The sequence below is a fragment of the Neodiprion lecontei genome, chromosome 3 (genome assembly GCF_021901455.1).
Source record: "Neodiprion lecontei isolate iyNeoLeco1 chromosome 3, iyNeoLeco1.1, whole genome shotgun sequence".
Lineage (NCBI taxonomy): Eukaryota > Metazoa > Arthropoda > Insecta > Hymenoptera > Diprionidae > Neodiprion > Neodiprion lecontei.
The window spans coordinates 29,646,354-29,667,485 of NC_060262.1; the positions used below are offsets into that span (position 1 = coordinate 29,646,354).

The 21,132-nt window shown below is 42.1% G+C and overlaps 2 protein-coding genes and 1 long non-coding RNA gene across 4 annotated transcripts in view; all 3 read left to right on the forward strand.

Moving 5' to 3' along the window:
- LOC107220465 (sonic hedgehog protein A) overlaps window positions 1–5,338 on the forward strand; it is a 55,374-nt gene extending 50,036 nt beyond the window's left edge. For both annotated transcript variants that reach the window (XM_046735540.1, XM_015659074.2), the window contains one exon: window positions 2,915–5,338. In XM_046735540.1, the coding sequence (XP_046591496.1) occupies window positions 2,915–3,657 (743 nt within the window). In that variant the 3' untranslated portion in view covers window positions 3,658–5,338. The remainder of the gene's footprint in view (window positions 1–2,914) is intronic.
- A 268-nt stretch (window positions 5,339–5,606) lies between these two features.
- Window positions 5,607–16,155, forward strand: LOC107220461 (short transient receptor potential channel 4-like). The gene is made up of 13 exons (XM_046734331.1): window positions 5,607–5,652; window positions 5,745–5,824; window positions 6,771–6,908; window positions 11,981–12,318; window positions 12,506–12,824; window positions 13,031–13,207; window positions 13,266–13,536; window positions 13,615–13,720; window positions 13,803–14,104; window positions 14,203–14,454; window positions 14,571–14,686; window positions 14,992–15,150; window positions 15,410–16,155. Exons 1-13 carry the CDS (start codon window positions 5,607–5,609, stop codon window positions 15,578–15,580), a joined length of 2,475 nt encoding a protein of 824 aa, XP_046590287.1. The 3' UTR covers window positions 15,581–16,155.
- Window positions 16,156–16,733: 578 nt separating this feature from the next.
- LOC124293359 lies at window positions 16,734–19,103 on the forward strand. The gene is made up of 3 exons (XR_006903295.1): window positions 16,734–17,823; window positions 18,638–18,820; window positions 19,005–19,103. It is a non-coding gene; the product is annotated as an uncharacterized LOC124293359 (long non-coding RNA).
- Window positions 19,104–21,132: the final 2,029 nt, after the last annotated feature.

A 21,132-nucleotide genomic window follows, 5' to 3' on the forward strand; every position in this document is an offset into this window, starting at 1 on the left:
GAGTGTATCGGGCTTCGGAGCTATTTTTTCACCACCGCTGGATAACCGAGAGAAAGGGTATAATAAGCGATAAGCTGAGAACCACTGGTAGGAACAAGTTACACCCGACAGTTTGAATTCTATGACGTCGTTACAATGCTTTGAAAGATTTATATCGCTAAATTATTAACGAATTAACAAAATGTAATTAGAATTTATTCCGTCGATAGGATCTCCGATGTTGACGCCTGGGGCTTTATTTACGTCCCGTTTCCGTCAAAGTGTTTTCCGCCCACTAAATCAGAGAGTTAACAGACCCTGGCCTTACGGCGTACCTTCTTTGGCTAAAGTCCCATTCATTCCAGCTGAGACCGGTCGCTGCAACGATGCAGAGGTGCATGCATACGTCAGCTATAAGGCGCTTCCCGCCAGCCCCAATCTCAAAGACACTGGAAATTACAGAGTTTATACAGGCATATACCTGCCCCTCGCATACGTATATTCGTATCGGGTTTTCACTCTTTCCAAACAAACTGCACCTTTCAATTATCCGACAAAGTTGATCGATCACGGCGTAATCGTTGGTTCCTTTCACGCTGACTTGTGATTTGAGACTTCCGACACCTTCTCTTGGCTCTTTCGAGTTCACCGAAGCCGATGAATTTTGGGTGGGAACGAGAAGAGCCCTTACTTAATTGTCCCGCATAACTTGCCGGGTCGATGATTGTTTTAAACACGTCTGTGAATTCTTACAAGGCAAAAAAAGAAATATCAAAAATTTGGGAAATCTGAGAAAATTAGTTTGTTTTTTTTTCCATCGAAGTCATGACTTTTTACTATCTTCAGCTTTATAAAATTTATTGCCAATTGATTGGGGACAGCTGACGAATAAAGAAAAAAAAGATACTTATAAGTAACAGAGTCAGGCGTGATCGTTCGTAATTACCGCATCAATCATATTTCTTATAGACATTCAAATAAGTATAAGGCTTCTCAAGTTTCAATATGATAGTATTATTAGATCGGGATCTGGAGGTTATCGATAGCGTAGCCTCTAAAATGACGTAAATTGATCGATACATATGTTTTTCAAGCCGCGTGTGCTTCCCGCTGATCGATCTATGTTTAGTTGAATTTTATTTGACCCAAGCTTATACCCAAACGGAAAACCGATGATGCGCCTGGGAATCTTATTGATATAAGTTATAGATTATAGTTGTTGATCCCTGCGTGTTACATCATGGAACACGCTTTGAACTCGGCCAAGGAGCTTTACCATTTATTTACCGAATCTCGCGTTTGTACCGCAGACGGAAGCGCAACGTCGCAACGCAACGTATCACCTACCAGCATGCGTCTACGGTACAACTTCCGAAATTGAAAGCTGCCGAGCTTTGGTTCAGCTGCCCCACGGCCGTGGCACCACCAGTTGACTCCGGTTCGCTATTTCCTGCCTTACCAACGCTCTGTAATCACCGTTAGCCCGGGGTCAAGACTTCGTAGATATTGTCGGCAGTTTTGAATTATAAAAATGGTAAAACAACTACAGTGGCGTGTAAATGCCGTAGATGGTAATCGGTTGTATTTATCGCGAGCATTGTAACACTGGAAGAGAAGAGACTGTAAACCGCTGTGAAAAAATATTATAAATATGACCGGTGCCTAGACCGTGGAGCGACTGAAATATAGGGTGACAATAGCGTAAAAAGGCCCTACGAGAAATGGGGGGCAAACACCCTCAATAGAACCACTTTGGAACGTAAACACTAGAAATACATCAGCGCTGTTTATTCAAAGGAAATCACTGAAGCCTCAAAAGTCCGGATGAGCGTCTCTCGTCTCGACACCGGATAAAGTGTTTCACTCTCCCGGAATACTTGACACTTTTTACTTCACGATCAGGCTTGGAATACGCCTTTCCTACACACCTAGCAGTTTCTGTCAGCGTTCTATCCGCTTCGTCGTTTTGACAACTGATCTTATGAAATGCATACAAAAAGTCGTTACCTTTGCCAATTCAAATACGTATTTTACCAACTACAGCATGAGGTGAACGAAAAAAAATATCTTGATTCGCACCGATCAAATGATCGATAAGAGCTTTGTATTTTTCTGAAGGAAAACAATTCCCTCGGCTTTGATACTCAACGGAACAGGAATGAGACCAGTAAAAATAGTGTAAAAAGAATACGGATTTAAACTTTTGTATAGCGTCGCGTTCTGAAATTTTTTTTCAACAAACCCGAACCATTCTCCTTTCAATAGGTACTTACGAGTTTAGCGTTCACCCATTGAGCGTGATTTGAAATACTCATTGAGCGATGGCTGGAGGTGAAAAGTTTAATTAAATTCGTGTCAAAATGTTGATAAGAATTGAGGAGCGACGTCGATGGTCCTGGGCGGTTATAATTTTACACTCAACCGCAACACATAATCTGCGGAGAGCTGCTCGAATCGCGTGCTTGCTTCAGATATTCGCAATCTCGGTGGTGTCGGATATCAAAATAAATACCAGCGAACGGAGGCGGTCGGGTGTTGGTCCGATACAAAAGTCGGCCGCTGATGTCGGTGCGGCGAATTAAACTCCATCTCTAATTACCATCGCGGCGAGCGAGCGGAGCTGGGAAATTGAAAAATCATTGAACGCTGCCTGAGGATTGCCTCGAACTAGAATTACATCAGCGTAATCTAAATTGAGGCAATGATTTCCCTCGTCAGATTTCGCGACGTCACTATTCGTTCGGTTTCGATGACGCCTGTCGCGTCCAATTACCCAGAGTAAACTTCCGGGTCCCCGTTGTCCAGAAAAACGATTCAGCTAAGGTCGGCGCCGATCGATCGCCAATCGACGCTCCCGAAAGAGCGCTCGTATTACTCGGCGTCGGTCGCGTCCTGCACCTGACCTTAAAGAAAACCGTACAATTTATGATTGCAGAATCTTCGTTAGCCGGCAAATCCGGGGGATGTTTCCCAGGCAGGAGCATCGTCAGGACGGAGGACGGGTTCAACAAGCGTCTGGATCAGCTCGAAATCGGGGAACGAATAGCCGCCCTCGATTCCGCGGGTAAGATCGTCTACAGCGAGGTGATCGCCTTCCTCGATCGGTCTCCGGAGGAGAGGCGACAGTTCGTGCGGATCACGACTGCCTCCGGTCGTGCCCTGACCCTGACGCCGTCTCACCTGGTCCCCGTGTCCCTGGAGTCCGGCAGCACAACGGAATTCGCCGCGAAGGTTCGCGTCGGCGACCAGATTCTGGTCCGCGAGAGTGATCGAGGGGTCGAAACGCTCAGGTGGGACAGGGTGGCGAGCACGCGGCTCGTTATCGAGAAGGGGATTTTCGCCCCGCTGACAACCGAGGGCACGGTCCTCGTCGACGACGTGGTGGCGTCCTGCTACGCCGTCGTCGACAGCCAATTCGTCGCCCACTCCGCCTTCCTGCCGATGAGGATCTGGACGAACATTAAATCGGGGGTCGCCAGGATCGCGCGAATATTCGTCGCCCCGCTCTCGGCCTGGAGCGAATTCCGGCCGGGAATTGGCGAGGATCACGAAGTCAAGTATCCCGAAAACACACCGTCGATCAACGCGATGAGATTTCAACCGAGAGGCATTCACTGGTACGCTTCGATGCTGTACACAGTTTCGTTCTACGTACTTCCCACGGATATGCTGTACTAATTTATTTCAACGATTTTTGAAAAATTTCTAACGCGAAAACGGTTCGTCGAGATCCCCCCTCCCCTATCTCCTGCCCCCTTTTGTACGTACTTCCGACGTTGACACACTCGACCGCCCAATATAGGATCTGCACTCTCTGACCCCGTTTGCAGATCCCCAGTTACCCTGTGTGATGTGCAAATCTGACGAACCATGTTTACCCCCATTGATTCAAATGGGTTCGAAATCCCCGGTTTCCAATCCGTTCAATTGCAGTGATATCTGACTGACTATCCGTTCAGTTTAGCGTCGTAGATTCGCATACAGAGAGAAAATAACTAGACCAGTTGTCTTGACGATTGTCCTTGGCACTTGTACGGATCTCATCGCAATCAATTGGCAATTGTTGGGCTACGGTGCACCTTGAGTAACGTTCGTCAAAACGAGACTCGAGGTCGAGCTGAAAAGACCGTAAGCGAAAAGTGACGGTGTATATTCTATAATATATCGTATCGTAACTACCTATACAATATGTATACGTATCGTATCGACATTATAATGTACTTTACCATTTTATCTGTCGTACATGCATATTGTTATTTTTATTATTATTATTATTATTGTTATTTAAAAAAAAAAATTTATTCAAATTCGAACGTATACTAATAACGCCGAGTTAGAAGTAACTATTTATAAATTGAGGGAGAGGGGGCGGCTGAGTGGCCATTGCCCGCAACCAACGCGTGAGGCGTGAACGGACGTTAATTAACGAGCGTATGAATCTTGGACATAATTAATGTAATCTAGAACGAGCAACGTGAAATTTATTTGTTAAAAACGTTCCAGAGTGATGCTTCCATGACGTTTATGATACGTTCTCCAACCCCTCATTAGGTCCAGCATGCAAACAGTTTCACAGTGTTTTCCTTCCTTTCCTTTTTTCACACTGTCACGAATGTGTTCATTGGTATGTAATTGTAATATTTTACGTACGGTTAACCTAAATTCTGAATAGAATCGTTCAATTTTCACCAAATTTAGCGACACTAGAATACCTAATGAAATTTGACGTCAAAGTTGAATATTAACCACGAATATTCAAGTATTTCTCGTATGCAATACACTTGAATACGTATTGTTTATCGTCTGTTCTATATTTTTCAATATTTCTCTATCGTAAATCCTTTTTGGCACAATACGAACGAATACGCGAAGGCAAAAAATTTTGCGTCATCTCAAGAAGCGTAACTCACGTCACCCTCTGTCCGGTTCTATTTTAAAAAATTCATTGCTCGTTGAGTATTCCTCGTGGCATCGCGATTAAAACAATTATTGTAAATACACCATCTTATTGCCCCCGCCCAACCTGTAAATGTAATTCCCTTTCGCATCCTTCATCTCGAGCTCACAGCAGCTCCACGCGTCTGCTTTACTTTATACTTATCATATTTATCATTCTCAGTTTGTAACTAGCCTTATAATTGTCACTATTATTATTATCATTACTACCACCGTTAGTCTCTTTGTATGATTATGATTTTTATCATTATTTTTATCACGAATAATAAACATCAATTTTTTAGTAATTTTTCCGAACCACATATAATTACATATATATTATAATATGTATAGCCGTTAATCGATTATCGCTGTATAGTATTGCGTAAGGCATCACGTATATTAATAACACTTTAATCATATAATATTATTATTTTATAAAAAAGTAAGTTATCATGAAATATTATATATTATTCAATAGTACTATTATTATTATTTTTAATAATATAATATTATTATTATTATTATTATTATTATTATTATTATTATCATTATTTGTATGTAGGAAGAACAAATTATATAAATTATGTATATATTATTGATAAATTGATCGTATCATTGAACATGAATGAATCGCTCTCCTCATTTTCAATCATGTTCAATTAACTCCTTCGTATAATTCAATGCAACGCATGCATCATCACTATAATGTAATTGCAGCCTCCTCGCTGCACTACAGTACAGCTGGCTTCCAAGTATTGCCACGTGTTCACGTTCGTAGACGGTGTACGATGATGCCTGGGTGTGTAATATTTTATTCATCCAGTGAGGCTGCAGGAATACCTGCTCACGCCTGTGTATCAGACAATCCGGCCTGCGGTTACGTCGCACGAAATGCAACAGCGATACCGTAGGTATGTACACCACCATTCACGATGATTTATTGTTTTCCAATGTATGGACATACGTGCGACTCTGCGCAGATATGTTTGTCCCAGGACCGTGAAGTTCTACACGATTCGATCGTTATTGTGATTTTTTCAATCCGACTGCTCGCAAGCGACCTTTCAAACAATTACGGTGAACTGCCAATGGAATATTGGATGTACAACCTTTTTTTATTATATTATTATATACATTCGCTAACATTTGATACGGCATCAGTCGCTTTTCCACCGCTCGGTAGTCTTCGATTAGGCGAAAGTACTTACGACTTATGGAAGAGCCTGAGCCTGAGTCTGATTTTCCGGATGAGAACGAACTTGAGAGGGTGAGTTCTATAGGTTAAGGTCTGAGGATGGAATAAGCTTTGCGCTGGTTCGGTGGTCTGGCGTTGGATAGAAGCAATTTGACCTCATGGGTTGCCTGAAACAATTTCGTCGGAGGTGATTTCGATCGGTGTTATATATACATATAGGTATATATACATATGTATAGATGTATACGTATAACGACGGTTGAACGGAGGTTGGAAGGTTGAACTGGTTCCAGGAGTGAAACTTTTCATGTCAGTGTATTTTACACGCTTCATTCTGGTTTTTTGACACGATGTTACATACGTAGATATAATATACCTATACCTATACCGTAGATCGAAACGTTGTTCGACGGGGAATGTGTTACCTCTCTTAGAAGACTAATTCCAAATTATACTTGGAATTTTGGGATGGGTATTGCTGCTTTTCACTTTCTTCCACTAATTAAGGGTAGAAAATTTTACAATTAAACATGAAAGGGAAGGTGCCGCTACGGGACGTCGGTAATTGGCGCCGAGTGAATAAAACTTATAAATTAGAAACGTGATCGAAATAACGGTTCATTATTACCAGAACTCATATAGCTGTGTCTATTTGTAGAGGCCAAGCGTGCTGCTGCCGCAACTTCAGGAAAGCGAGAAACAATTCTTCGATATTGTTAACAGCGGAAGCGTTGCAGAGGTGAGAAATTTCTTGGCTGGAAACGAGTGCTTCAACATCAATTGTGTGAACTTTCAGGTAAGTTCGTAGAGTATACAACGTTTTCCCGCTTTCATTCTTTTCTTCGTTCCGGCGAAAATGCGTTAGGAAACTTCTTAAGCCGACTTTCATCTCGACGACTTCTGCCAAAAAGTTACGGGCTGTTTTGAAAAAACCGAAAATAATGGCGCCGGGGAAAGAATGGTCGAAACGGATAGGCGGTTCCGAGACAAGAAAATACAATATCGGTTTCGAGGAAAATATTCAAAGAACAGGTCACGGTATTGGTTCTGACTTATTGCCGAAAAGATTTACCGCGTGGTTTAAGAGTCAGTCATACCTAGAATACGGCACCAGCTTTACCAGCTGAATTGTCAATATCTGAGCATTAATCAAAGGTGAGATCATGAACAAACTGATATCTCAGTAACGCCCCTTTTTTCAATGTGAAATAATTATTTAATTCCACCCTGCAAGGTGTTTCGTTAAAAATTTATCGTAACTGAAACTAAGAGTTCACTGCAGCTGACTTGCGTTATACTGCGTTATAAGCATTCGGATGTAAATAACCATTAATTAACCAACCACGACCACCGTAAGTTGGATATACATACCCTCTGTTTCGAGAGCTCCACTTTCATGCTCGGTGACTTGGAAACGTAACAATGGGATCGACAGAACGGTAAACGACGTAAAATCTGTAGGAATACGGTGTAAAGATATGAGAAAAATGAACACCACTAAAAGGAATTAAAAAAAAAAAAGAACTAAAACAAGATTGGAGAAAGTTGCCTGCAGAGTGTAGCAGAGTGTAGGAATCGGACACACGTCGAAGGGTCATTTCCGATCGGAAAGAGGTAAGACGCCGGATAGAAGGAGAGCGATTCGCTATTGGATAACGAAACGAGGCGTATATACCCTCGGAGGCCAAGATCCCGAGACCCCGGGACCCCGAGACCCTGCAGACGATCAGGTTCAAAGACAATCGACCGACATGGAGGTGCAGCGGAGCAGCACACCGGTGAATTCTCGCGTACGACCAAGTGGGTCTTCCTTATCTCAGATCTCACCCTGGTCTCGGGCCTTACACGTACCCCCCGTGGAATGTCCCCCTCCCCCAACCCCCTTTGACTCGACGCCGTGCGGCAAAGAGACCCAATGAGACCCGGTGAGGCCGCCCTCGTTCGTGTCCTCGACCGAAGTATCTCCGGCTATATTTCAGCCCGCGGTTTACAAGACAATGGTTTCAACCAGCGGCGATAAAAATTATTCAAATGACGGCGTTGTAAATTCCACGAGGAATCCGGGCCACTGCTGCCCGATGCTCCTATTTCGAGTCTTCGGGCCTTCTGGACCCAGAGTCTGTACCGCGTGTACATTATACACAAGTATACACCTATGTTCCGATATCAACAGTCAAGTCGGGCTTACCGTTCCATGGCGCACGAGATTTTATTTCAACTATATTCATCTTACCATGCATTTATTCACTTGTCTATTTTCACGTGGATGTATCGATGCGTCAGCTGTGCAACTTCATGTGAAACGTAAAACGAACTTTCCCGCCGCTCGGATGAGTCTCTATCGAGACGAGAAAGTCTGGTGAATTATTCCAGACCAGATGACATAAGTTAACGTCACTCAAGGATTTACGAAGGCGCGGTCCCTTCGCCACGGGGATTCTCAGGTTCTGAAACTAGTTCAAGAACATTTTCGTATGAGAGATATTGTTCGTACTCGTACTTCCAGCTGTTCGGTTGGACCGTTTACACGATTTTTTCCTTGGGTGTTTTTTTTCTTTTCCCTCGTTTGTCTGTAGATGGTGACAGTAATCGAGAACTCTTTTGAATACTTGTTGTAATGACTGGTATTGTTGGCCCTTAAATAAATCTGCAGCCGACTGTAAGGTCTTTTACACTTTTGTAAGAAAAGCGTTCCGTTGTAATTGACGTTACAACTACCTTAAACGTTATTCAAATCATTGAAGCTGACAATAAGCCTTTTAATGCTACCGGAAAAACAGTGTTACTTATTGAATGGTGATTAGACAACTTGTGGATTTTCTTTTAAAAAAAATACTTCGAAACGTGTTTGAAACGGTCGTCCCTTCAGGAATACTTCCGTAACTGTGAAGAAGAAACAAAATTTTAATACCCTGAAATTCTCAGTATGCGTCATTCGCTCCACGGGATGCAGTGTCAACTAGTATAAGCCTCGTTTACTGTAGAAAACCCACAGCCACCAGAAACCGATAGGCAGCTGGCGGCCATTGTGGGTCCGTCAATATTGAGGTGGGCCATCGAAATATTGTGACTGGGGCCTTCAATGGAGCGCTTATTGTCGGAACAGCGAACAATGCGTTTGTGTTGCGTGCCGCAGATGCATCCCGACGCCCGGCGTCACGGAATCACACCATTGGCTGACGCCAACGCCAACGGCCCGACGGGATGGATGAAAGAGTTGGGCAAGAATGGCGTAAAATGCCTCCTGACGGGTCAACGAGCGAGGACTGCGACCCCCGTTCGCTCACGAACAAGTAAACCGCTAACAAGCCTCGAGAAATCTGCACTCCAAAAGTGGAAGGGAAACGAGTACATTTACAAGTAGATGTAGCCAAAACCAATTCACCCCGAAATTTTCACTTTCCGTAGTTGAAGGTTAAAATCGATAACTACAGAAGTAAAATGAAGAGTCACTAAACACCCGAATTTGCATAGTATCGAAGATGGAAGTCAATGTATTCACAAATGGTTTGTTCAGGCCGACTTAAGGATCGGGAGAAGCTCGAAGTTGTCGCTCAGAATGTGACCCATTCCTACCATGGACACCTCCGGATGTGTGTCGGCCCGTCTGATTGTGTGGTTGAGCTTTAAGTGGCCTATAAACCACCACGGGCATCCTCCGTTTGCCGGCCGGTCCGTGCGTCCGTCCGTCGTTCTCCCGTCGTGATTGTCGTGGGCCAGTCGGGTCCTCTGGGCCTGGCAAGGCCCCGTGGGTCCAGCTCAGCGTGCGACGGCATTGTGTCTCTTCGGTGAACATACGACTCTCGCCGCGCCGACAAATGGCTACATGCGTTCCTACGGTCCTCCATGTAGGTGGGCCTTACCGCTTAGAGGGCCCCGTTGCCGTCCCTGGATCTAATCCGTTGTCACATTAAACGTTCTTAACGATACTATTTATCGAATGGCTCATTACGACTGTGATATGGAGCTATTTCGCAAGGCTTAACTCAGGGTGCCGATTCTCTTAAAATAGGTCCTTCTACCGGGGACTAACAGACTTGCATTAGCAATGGTTAAACTGTCGGAGCTGCGCGTTCCGTAAATAACATTGAGCCATGTACCATCGTTGAAATTGCCACTTTGCGCGATGAGCACTTTGTATTTGGATCAATGACGTTTCTATCACGTACATTATGTTCTCTTAATAGAAGGTATACAAAGCCGTTGTAAAGGTGAGTGTACTTCACAACGGTTATCGTCCGGCATGGGTGTAATCCATTAGCCCATAACTTTTGTTCCCTAAAAACATGCGGAATTTTTCATCTTTTCGTCGTCAGTTGTCAGATATTTCCTAATCCGGCACCCAAACGCTCGGAGCCCCCGCCACCCCAAGTTTCCCGGTTCACCCTCACGTCCGGTAAGGTATTCGTGACAAATTCTTACGTCACATTGACCTCGCTGTTGATTCTGTTTAAAGTTATACTCGACCCCGGTTCGGATTCACTTTATCACTTATTCATGCGGCTCACTTGTTCCGGTTACATCACAGCCCGTATTGGAACCGAATACCTATATATTCCCGAAGACGAAACGTGAAAGAAAATACTTACAAAAGATTACCTCACCGCGCGGACGAATCAAAATCCAGGATCTGCCTGAGAAATAAAAAATAACAAAGATAAAGTGCTCTCTCAACGTTCTTTCCACGTATCACGGCTGGGGAGAAATAGCAAGTACGTACCTACCCGTAAAAAGAACCATAACCACATTTGTCTCTATTCGCACGTAAGCTGGAAACCCGTTTTCTCCACGGTGAATTGACGTTACGCAGCCCCTAATTGTAAGCTAGGGCTCTGAGCGGATCAACAAAGGGATAATTCCGCCCTCGGAGACCTAATATTTGCTGTACCAGTTATTCTATAATCTATAGAGTCGACGTACCAACCTAGCAGACTGTTCGAACCACCATTGCCCAAAGATTAACTCTCGGCTAGTAAAAGCTGCTGTTACACCTTTCCTCTGAATCGTTAAACCTCAACTTCGTATTACAGTTGCTCTATTAATAAACCCTGTAGTCTAATCCCGCAGTAGAACGTATTATTCTCTAATAAACTTAACATCAACGACGCTTTTGCCGAAGTTGAAGCACTGATGTAATATATAATGAAAACACAGATCTGTAATCCCCATGGTTCAGTTCACTTCATCAATAGATATACGAGTCTTTCACTGATCGTAAATCCAGAGTGAAACGTTTGTAATGTCAATACGTCGTTCCAATTTGCGTTCATGGAGCGTAAACCAACCCGGAATAACTCCTAAATTTTCCTGTAAGATGTTTGAATAATAATAAGAATCAATGCAAGCATGTGCGACATCCAACGATCGAAATGCGCGCCGCTGTCTAATTATAGCATTCGCATAATCACGTTATTTAGGCAAATTGGAAGTAAACAGTCAGTTTGTTTGTGAAACTTTGGTGCGGCTTTAATTACATTATTATTAGAAACTCGATCTACATTTCGATTATATTGTCTTCTGCGTTCGCCGGGTTGATTTTTCACTTTTTTTTACCCGCCCGCAGCTATAAATCGTCGGCCATGAAAATAAAATGGGTATTCTACTCGTAACCCCGTTGCTATTCAGCACTGTGTTATTGGTATCCCGCAAACAGCCCTGCGCGTTTCTCACCGGGGAGAAAAGAATGATCAGATCTAACGCAAAAACACAGTCACGCATCGCGAGGCCAGATAAAATAAAAAACCTTTAACTTTTCCAAGGTTCTTGACTATATATCATTTTATATTATGGTATGTGGTCGAAATATCAGATTGTTGAAATTTCATTTTGTATGCCAGTAACATTGACGTCCTCTTGTATTATTTTCAGGGTTTTTCCGCTCTGCACATAGCGATCCATTCGAAAAATTTGCCTATGCTGGAGTACCTGCTCTCATTGCCAAACATAGACATCGGCGACACAGCCTTGCACGCGGTACGGATAAACGAAGAACGAATGGTCGTCATGATCCTGGATCGTATGCAGACGGTAGCTTCGAGTCTGGAATTCGCAGGAACCACCCACAGCTCGGACTTTCTCGATGAAACGACACCCTTAGCAGTAGCAGCTCATTACGGGCACTACGAAATCATAAGACTCCTCCTGGACCGAGGACATTTCCTTAACAGGCCGCATCGACCCAGCTGCTACTGCGATGAAGTTTGCAAGTAATTAATACTGCCTGCTTTTCCCCATGCTCTGACTAATAGACGGAAAATTTACGGTATGTACAGACACTACAAAACCTTTGATCTTTGCTTCTTCTACTTTTTATATATTCACGAAGAAAATTCAACTTGTCGACTTACTTTACCTTCTTTTAAGTTGTGCATTTTTTATCGTTCGGTTATGCAGACCTCAGCGAGCGAGCGAAGACACGTTGACCATGGACAAGATGCGCCTTTTTCTTTACACGGCTGTGGCGAATCCATCGTATATTTGTTTGACTTCCGAGGATCCGATTCTCATAGCTTTTGAACTAGCTGTAGAACTGAAGGAAGCCGCAGACTACGACCGTGTATTTTACATACCTTACCAACAACTCTCGCACGTAAGTTACACGTTTATAAATCACTGTCTTCCGATCGAAACCGTGCGAGTTTATGGAAGCAGTGTACGAGTACATCTTCAAGTAACCGAATACCTACCTAGAAATTTCGATCGGTTAAGAAACGTATCTTCGACTTACGATTGGTTTACCTATTTATTTCCTCGTCGGGTTCTAACGCGATACAAACGATGCAATATGTTCTTTTCCCGTCCAAGTTCAATTCACGTTGACGATATACATGATGTTCTTTTGAGAGTAAGTGGGAGCAGTATGATATTGTATAGATATATTATAGCATTCTGCTACGTTATTCAATTACATTTATGAAGGAGGTAGTTACCTTCGCAACGGAATTAATTGGGTGTGCCCGTACCACTGAAGAAATCGAGATGATACTGAAGCAGTCGGCGGGGTTGAGTTTGTCCACAAAATTCGTATACCCTCGTCTAGTTCTGGCGATGGATTTCAAGATCAAACCCTTTGTCGCTCATCCGAACGTACAGCAGGTGATTACAAAACATGAAACCCTATACCTCTAATTAACTCACGTTCGTATTTTAACAGCTAATGGAAACAAGATGGCAGGATGATTGGTACGAGTGGAGGCTGCGATCTATTCCATTGAAGGTACTGTCGATAGCTCCGAGAATCGTGATGCTGCCAGTAATCGTCTTCTGGACACTACTGGCCCCGAACTCTCCTAGGGCGATGCACTGGTCGATTCCGGTCAATAAGTTTCTATCATTCGCCGCAAGCTATACAGTTTTTTTGTTCTTTGTCTACGTAGTGTCCAATATCGATAAAACTAATCAATTGCGAGGACCACCAGACAGCGGTACGTGATTGGATTGTTTTCTTCTCCTCAAAAAACTGACGCTCATACTTTTTCATGCGGAAACCTCGTCCTGTCCAGGGTTCGAGGTTATCCTGGTGATATACGTCATGGCTTATATTTGGGGCGCCCTAAGATTATGCATGATTCACGGTCCAAAGCGATATTTCAGAACCCCGTGGAACTGGTAATTTTTCCTCAATATCCTCACTTCATCACTCAAGTGACAACGAGCCTACTCCTCGTAATCCATGGCATTCATGTTTCAGGTACGAGGTCATAATGCTCGTGCTATTTGCGCTCACCTTTTTATTCTGGGGTGCTGCGATGCTTGACGTTCAGCAAAACGGACAAAGGGATCTTGAACGAAAGTATTGGAACCAGTACGATCCGACGTTGATTGCAGAAGGCACGTACTGCATTGCAACCATCATGGCTTTCTTCAAGTTGCTATTCGTCTGCCAATTGGATCATGTTCTCGGCCCTTTACAGATGTCACTTGTTAAAATGATAAACGACGTTACAAAATTCATCGCAATATTCACCATTATTATCTTCTCGTTCACAGCTGGTAAGGCCATTAAATTCTTTTCCCAAATTACGCTGGTAACTAGTCTATACTACATGTAGCCAACAATACAGTTGTTGCTTTCTGATTTTCAAGTGCAGGGCTGGTCCGCTTGTATCAGTACTACGAAGGGATGGTGCAGGTGGACGACGTTACGAAATTGAAAACCCAGCAGGTCAATTCGTTCGTCAATTTCTCAGCAACTTTGAAGACGCTTTTTTGGGCAATCTTCTGCATGAGTCCCATTGAAAGTGCAGATATCGTGATTGAAAACCTACCCGGTGAAGCAGAATCGAAAACTATCATCAACGATCACAAATTCACCCAAGCTGTCGGTTACGTTGCATTCGCCTGTGAGTTACTCAGTATCCACTTTATTCATTTACGCAATGATCGTATGTAACCGAAACTATCGCTAGCGTTAGAATGAATTCTTTTTTCTTATGCAGTAGATAAATTGTATTTTCAGTGTTCGAGTTCATCTCTGTAATCGTCGTGTTGAACATGCTCATCGCTTGCATGTCGAACACCTTTACCAAGATAACAGACAATGTTTCGGTTGAATGGATGTTTGGTCGAACTGAGGTAAGAAGATAAAATAGAATGTTCCATGCGGAAGGTCGAAGAATATTAAAAACATGAGACGAATCATTAATTTTGTATAAAGCATATCGACGTACGGAGTCGGATGGAAAATTGTTTCAGTGTTCATTGGAGTTGACTTATATTCAGAATTTTTCACAGAATAAAAAAAATACTGGGCGAAAAGTTCTTTTCAAACAAAGTAAAATAAGCAGAAACGTGAAAACGAACTCTCGAATACGCAATTTCCAAGGGCGCGCTGCCACTTTCCATCCTCTTTAATAACCCTTTTGTTCACGAACAACAAGGTATACATCGACTTCATGACGCAAACGTCATTGCCGGCACCGTTCAACTTGATTCCAACAGCTTCAGCTTTCAACGGCATAGCGGAGTTCATCAAGGCATGGATCAAACCGACGCCAGAAAAAAAAGCTCGATGGAACTTGAAGCATTGCTGCTATGTGGTTCGTATATCTCAATACCATATTCCTCAGGCCATTTTCATGCACGATTGACTTACCCTCCCAGCAATATATGTACATAACATAATGTTGCAAGCTTTGCGATATGAGTTGCCACGAATTTCAAAGAGCGTACCTCCTGTTATAATAGAAATTTCGCGTATAGGTCACTCACTAATTCAAGCGCGCTGTGTGCTCAGAATTAAATTCTCAATAAAAACTTGTACTTCCACTTTAACCTCCGGTTTTCGTAATATTTCAGGAAAGTCTCTTAGAAGATACCAGTGAGGATTTTTCCATCATCATGAGTCAGCTGGTTCAACGTTATTTCCGCAAGAAGGATACTGAAATTGGAGAAGCGGCGGTTGAGCCCATCCAAAAAGAGCTTGTCGAACTAAGAAGCCTTCTTCGCGAAGCTCTTTCGCCAGCCTGAACAATTTTCTGTAACTTTTAGAAATTACTTAAACTTAACGGCAGAAGAGCAATAAGAAGAGAAGTGTTTGAACCGATCGGCCAAAATAATTTGGATCACATTTACTCAAAATCAGAGGACCAATTCAGCTGATCCTGAGAGGAAACCAAGTGTCTTACCAATTTATTGACAAGTTTTTCGCTCTCTCCGGAAAAATTATTGGAGAGCTTGATCTGACAACAGGGGTGGATAGGACAATTTGAAGAAAAATAAATAAAACCAAGTAATCATTCAATTAAAACATTTGCCGGCAATACGCTTCCAATTAAAATAACGCGTCAAAGGTTGCATAACCCGACAAACTAATTATATTCCAGGGTACGTACTGCCCTTCAAATTCAATTAAGCCCACAACTGCTCAAGTTTGCACCAAGTGAATTCTGTGTAGAACCGAGCGGAGAATGAAATAACAAACCAACGATATTGTAATAAACCAGTACGTAACAGTTATACATTCAATTTTTGAAACCGACAAAATAAAAAAGTTGCACTTTCAAATTAAACTTGAATAATACTATATAGTACCAAATAAATATAAAGTAAAAAATATTCGGGTATTCTATTGTGTAATCTAATATTTTATTAAATATTTTATTTTATTACACAGTGTAAAAAAATAATTCTTCGTCAATGGTAACAGTTTTTTTTGTGCGCAATAACAAATTAGTATACCAGAGTTCTCCATAAACTGGTGGTAAATTAAAACTTCAACTATACAGAAAAAAGTTTATTTATTACGACCAAACTAAGTTTATAGTTCAAGTTCGGTATCATCGGTACTTGGTGCGTTAGATTATGACATTGAGTCAAATTGATCTTACCGCTACAGGAGAGAGTATTCTATGGAATGCCAATACCACTCTTACGTCAATTCACAGCTAACGAGAACAAAAAGATGTCTCGCCGCTGTCTGCCTGAAGATACGTGAAATTCTGTCCTAATGAAGAGTAAAAAAACATCTCGTCATGTTCGCCATTTAACTCATTCCATCTAAGAAATATTCAGGCATCGTAATAATGCGACATTGAAGACTGTACACTCGGCGTCTGTGACTTAATTGATTAATTGATTATAAATTAATTTTACAGTGTACAAGTAATATTCACTAATGCCTCAACTTTCCCGTTAACTTCTTATCTCTTCTTTTGATTCTATACGAATTTTATTTCGAAAGAAAACAAGTTAACCGGAAGGTTAAGGCATTAATAAATATTACTGTGCAACTAATTACTGTCGTACATAATGCAATAACCAGTCTCACATATTGATCACTGAGTTTTGAAGTTTATTGTATAATTCCATGTGTGATACATGCAAGTGGACATATTATTTAACTTTTAAAGTGAAAGTGAAGAATAGTGTGAAAAACTGTGCTGCAAAGTAATTTGTAACAGATATTTCACGGGCGAAGGAATAATGGTGAGATACTAGCATGGAGAGCCACCGCGAATTAGAGTTATTGAATCTGCGGTGTATTGAGTTCGATCGCACGTCCCCGGAATATGTTTAAATTCTAATAACGTGATTTACGATGGCAGAGCGTTTCGGAATCCAACCATTTCATGAGTGGGGGGGCTCAGGAAAATGCTCCAGTGATTTGAATAATCGGTCGAAATTATGCATACGTAGAGTGTTCGTAAAATCACATTATACAACAGGCCGTTAAAGTGACCCCGAAAAGAATACAAAAAGCCGAGGTAAAAATAGCGGCATCTTTTTCCGACACCTTCGCGCATTGGGTAGATTTCACAACCTGTGATGAAAAATGGAAAGTAAGGTTGAAAACAAAAAGAATAAATTAAGATTGCCAAAGAATGACCATATCCCGAAAAACCCGTGTAATGGTGATGGGCAACGCTTTTGCCTCTCAGCCACACTTCCACGCGTCTTCAAAGATAAGAAATATGGCTTGACGTTGAACCTTCGGTCACCATGGTGTTCGTGAGATCGGGGAAAGGGTGGCAAACGGTTAACACAGAAGCACCGATGGCCCTGAGAGTGTATCTTTATAGAGGGCGGTGACTGGGGGGTTATAAAAGTAAATGTCCTACTGTCAAGGTTGCCTCTTGGTTTTCACGCCGACGTAGCTGGCCGACTGGATACAGTTTGAGGATACCAGATAAACCTACCGGGTAATCTTCTTGTAACGAAGAGCGAACGAAACTGGCCTGGAAAACGTTGGATTAGGATTAAAAGCTTTCGAGGTAAAGATCCAGTTTTAACTTTACTGTGGTTCATGTCAATTATACAACCCGCATAAAAGTCCCGCGCTTCTTCGAGTGAAATGCGCTTGAGCAGATCGTGACTAAAAGGGGATCCCAAGCTTTCATCCTACTTGGTACTTGTACTCGGCACTTGTTCGAAATGATGAAAGGAACTTCCTCTAATTCATCGTTCTTATCGACGTGATATCAAAGACTTTATGAAAGTATTTCTCATACTTATGTAAGTTTGCACACAGCGACGACTGGTATTGTTTCAAATATCTCGATTTTAAGTTCACGCCAGTTTCAGAGAGTTATCGAAGAAGAAATCATTCTTTATTTACCAAGTCCAATGAATCTAACAAAGTACCGATGATAGAAGGATCTAACTTGACGTTTCTATTATTCAATTCCTTATAACTAATTGTAAGTACTCTCAGCTTTCATAAGTTGATTTTTGTATGTTAGCTGAACTTTTACCTATACATCTTGAACTCATTACTCGAGTAAACCACAGGTATTCTGCTGTACAAAGAGTTGATGTAATCAATGCAGACGAAGCTTTGAAAATCCGTAGTCTGAACAGGTAATTCGATTCACGTCACAAATCAAAGCTGGCCAGAATTAGAGCTCAGCAAGTAATCTAAACTAGATCAAAACTCAATTAAACGTGTAATGCAAATCGAATCTTAGAAATGATTGGTAGGTGTGCAGTGAATAGAGTAGGTGTGGTTACCAATGACAATACCTCGCTCTTCAGAAACAATTTTCCAAACGTTAAGCTGCGCCTGCATTAAGACAAATTGAATTTTAGACTAACACGGATGACAAAATCTTGCGAGAATGGGAATCTACAACCAAGTGTTCGCAACCAACCAAATTTCCTCTTATCACGTTTGACGAAGGATGATTTTTCACCAGCAGTCAGTACTGTAGACTCTCAATGACGACGACGTGATTTGAGCTTCTTTCGATTTCATCGTCGTGAATAGTGCAAGTATGTAAATAAAATTTATAGAAATCTTAAGTTTCGGTTGTATTCTGATCTTTACGTTTTTACAAACGTCTTCTTCATGACACATGCAATTGACACCCTGCAAATACCGTAAACCTTGAAAATTCTGGCTTTGTTGCTAGCCGATGATATCCGGCTCTTTTCCTGAAATGCTTTTACTCTAAAGCCCTGGTCAATCTGAGAGCAGCCAGGCGACCTGGAGTGCACGTTCAAACCTCGAATAAAACTACCAACAGAATGACGGGCGACTCAGATAGCATGAGGATTGTCGATGAAAATGTATATTCCAAGGCAAGTGGCACTCAATGAAAATGTTTGGAAAATTGAAGCTACGCCTAGCTGCGACTAATCAGCGAATGGTGGTTTGTGAAATACATACCCACAATTTGTCTCGACTGATGAGACTGTGAGCAAAAAAAACTTTCAGTATAATTATCTTGCTCTAGGTTTATGAAAGCAGGACCCATTTCCGGCCACTCATCGTAGTAAGGTTCAAAAATTACTCTCATGCTCCTATTCGCAAAGGTATAGACAATGGTTTTCAATCTGTACACGTGTACGCTGAACAATTCTGAAGACATACTAAATCTAGCAATTCTAAAAATTCGACTGTGAAGATCGATGAAAGCCGGATTGCACATAGCATCCTAAGCATCCCTGCATGAATTAGACCTGGAGAAAGTTGGTCCGTTACGAGAAGAAAATCTTGGAAAGATCCCTTCTGGCGGAAGCTTGCCTGGCTCTATCCTACTCGAATCTTTCTGGATCACGTCTGAAGAAATCCGAATAGTAGTCGTGCGTTATGAATATTGAATGAAGCTTCCGGCGAACGCATTGCCTGAGAATTCTCGCTGTTCGGAGCACGCACGAGGGCGCCTCGCTGGAAAAAATGTTGACTCTTTAGAGGAGTAATACACATGCCATGCACGGTAAGTAAAACCTGTTATATACACTGCTGGCAATTCAGTCGGTGAATCTGTTGAACATTCAAGTTTCGTGTCACCTCACGGAAGGAAGAAAGTGCTGCGGATCTCTCATCAGCAGACTGAATTTATCGTTTCAAATTACGACTATGCTCCAAGTAAAATGTCTTAATTTCATGGTGCCTGACAGATTTAGGCATAGTACACCTTCTCAATTAACGGTCGAGCTTGACTTGTTGAATTTCAGCTAAAACTTGGTTTGTTAGCCTTGAAACGTAGTAAACAACCGAGTCAGACTTCGAGGCAACATCCCGACGAGATTCAAATAATTTTGCATCGTTTTAGCAAAATGTGCTTACAGCTTTGGGGGAAACACTCATGTAACCTCTGCGGACTTTGTGTAACTTCAAAAGCGTGTTCAGATTTATTTCCATCCTGATTTACAGTAATGAAGGTTGAGCGCAAACGCCGAAACTTTTCCGCCTTCCCTGATATCTCGGACTGACGAAAAACTTTTTTCATTTAAAACGCGATCAATTGGTATGGCTTCGGTGTATCCAGTGTCTTGTTATTTACCTCGAAGAGGAATTTTTTCAGAATATCACTTTCTTAAGTATCATTGTCCTCTTGGAGCAGGTCGCAGACAATCTACGTGCTCCATAGAATCAAGTTGGTAAACGCTTCGCAGTCGACGACCCATTGTTAAGCACCTGTATGGACGAATGTATGTTGAACGTCCCTCGCAACCTGAATGGGTATTGAAACCTGGCATTCATTCCAAGAACTGACACAATGCATTGTTCGCTTTGATCCATATCAATGCAAGCGGTTGGAATCTGACGTTTCTTAAGACGCTGGAGAAATTTTCTGGAATAAACGAGTGCGAGGTAATGTTGCATTGTCAATGTTCACTTGCTATCGGATAGGAATCTTCCATATAAATTTTTTCGTCACCTTATCGCCTATTTGCCTATACAAACTCAGCAGGCAATAGAACCAATTTGAAATTGGATGACTCGCTGAATCTGAATTCAAATTGTATACCTCCGGGCACGCGTAGTCTGTCATTGGGTCGGTTATACACGTCTTAGAATTCGAGAGGACCTTCTACTCATTCCGTTATTGATTTCCCGTGCAGCTATTTTATTGCAGACGATGAAGGTTCCTCTAGTGTTGAATAAACGTCTTTGCCGTTGGTTTACGCAACCCTGTTAAAATATTACAGAATATACGCATATCCAACGTGATGATTTGAATATCTTAAATATTGACCGACGCACAGCAACTTTGCACAGCAAGTAACTCCTGCGGCGTTGAAAGTTCTTTGGGGATCGTTTATTAGCCCCGAGAGAACGGAATTTCAGGTGTAAA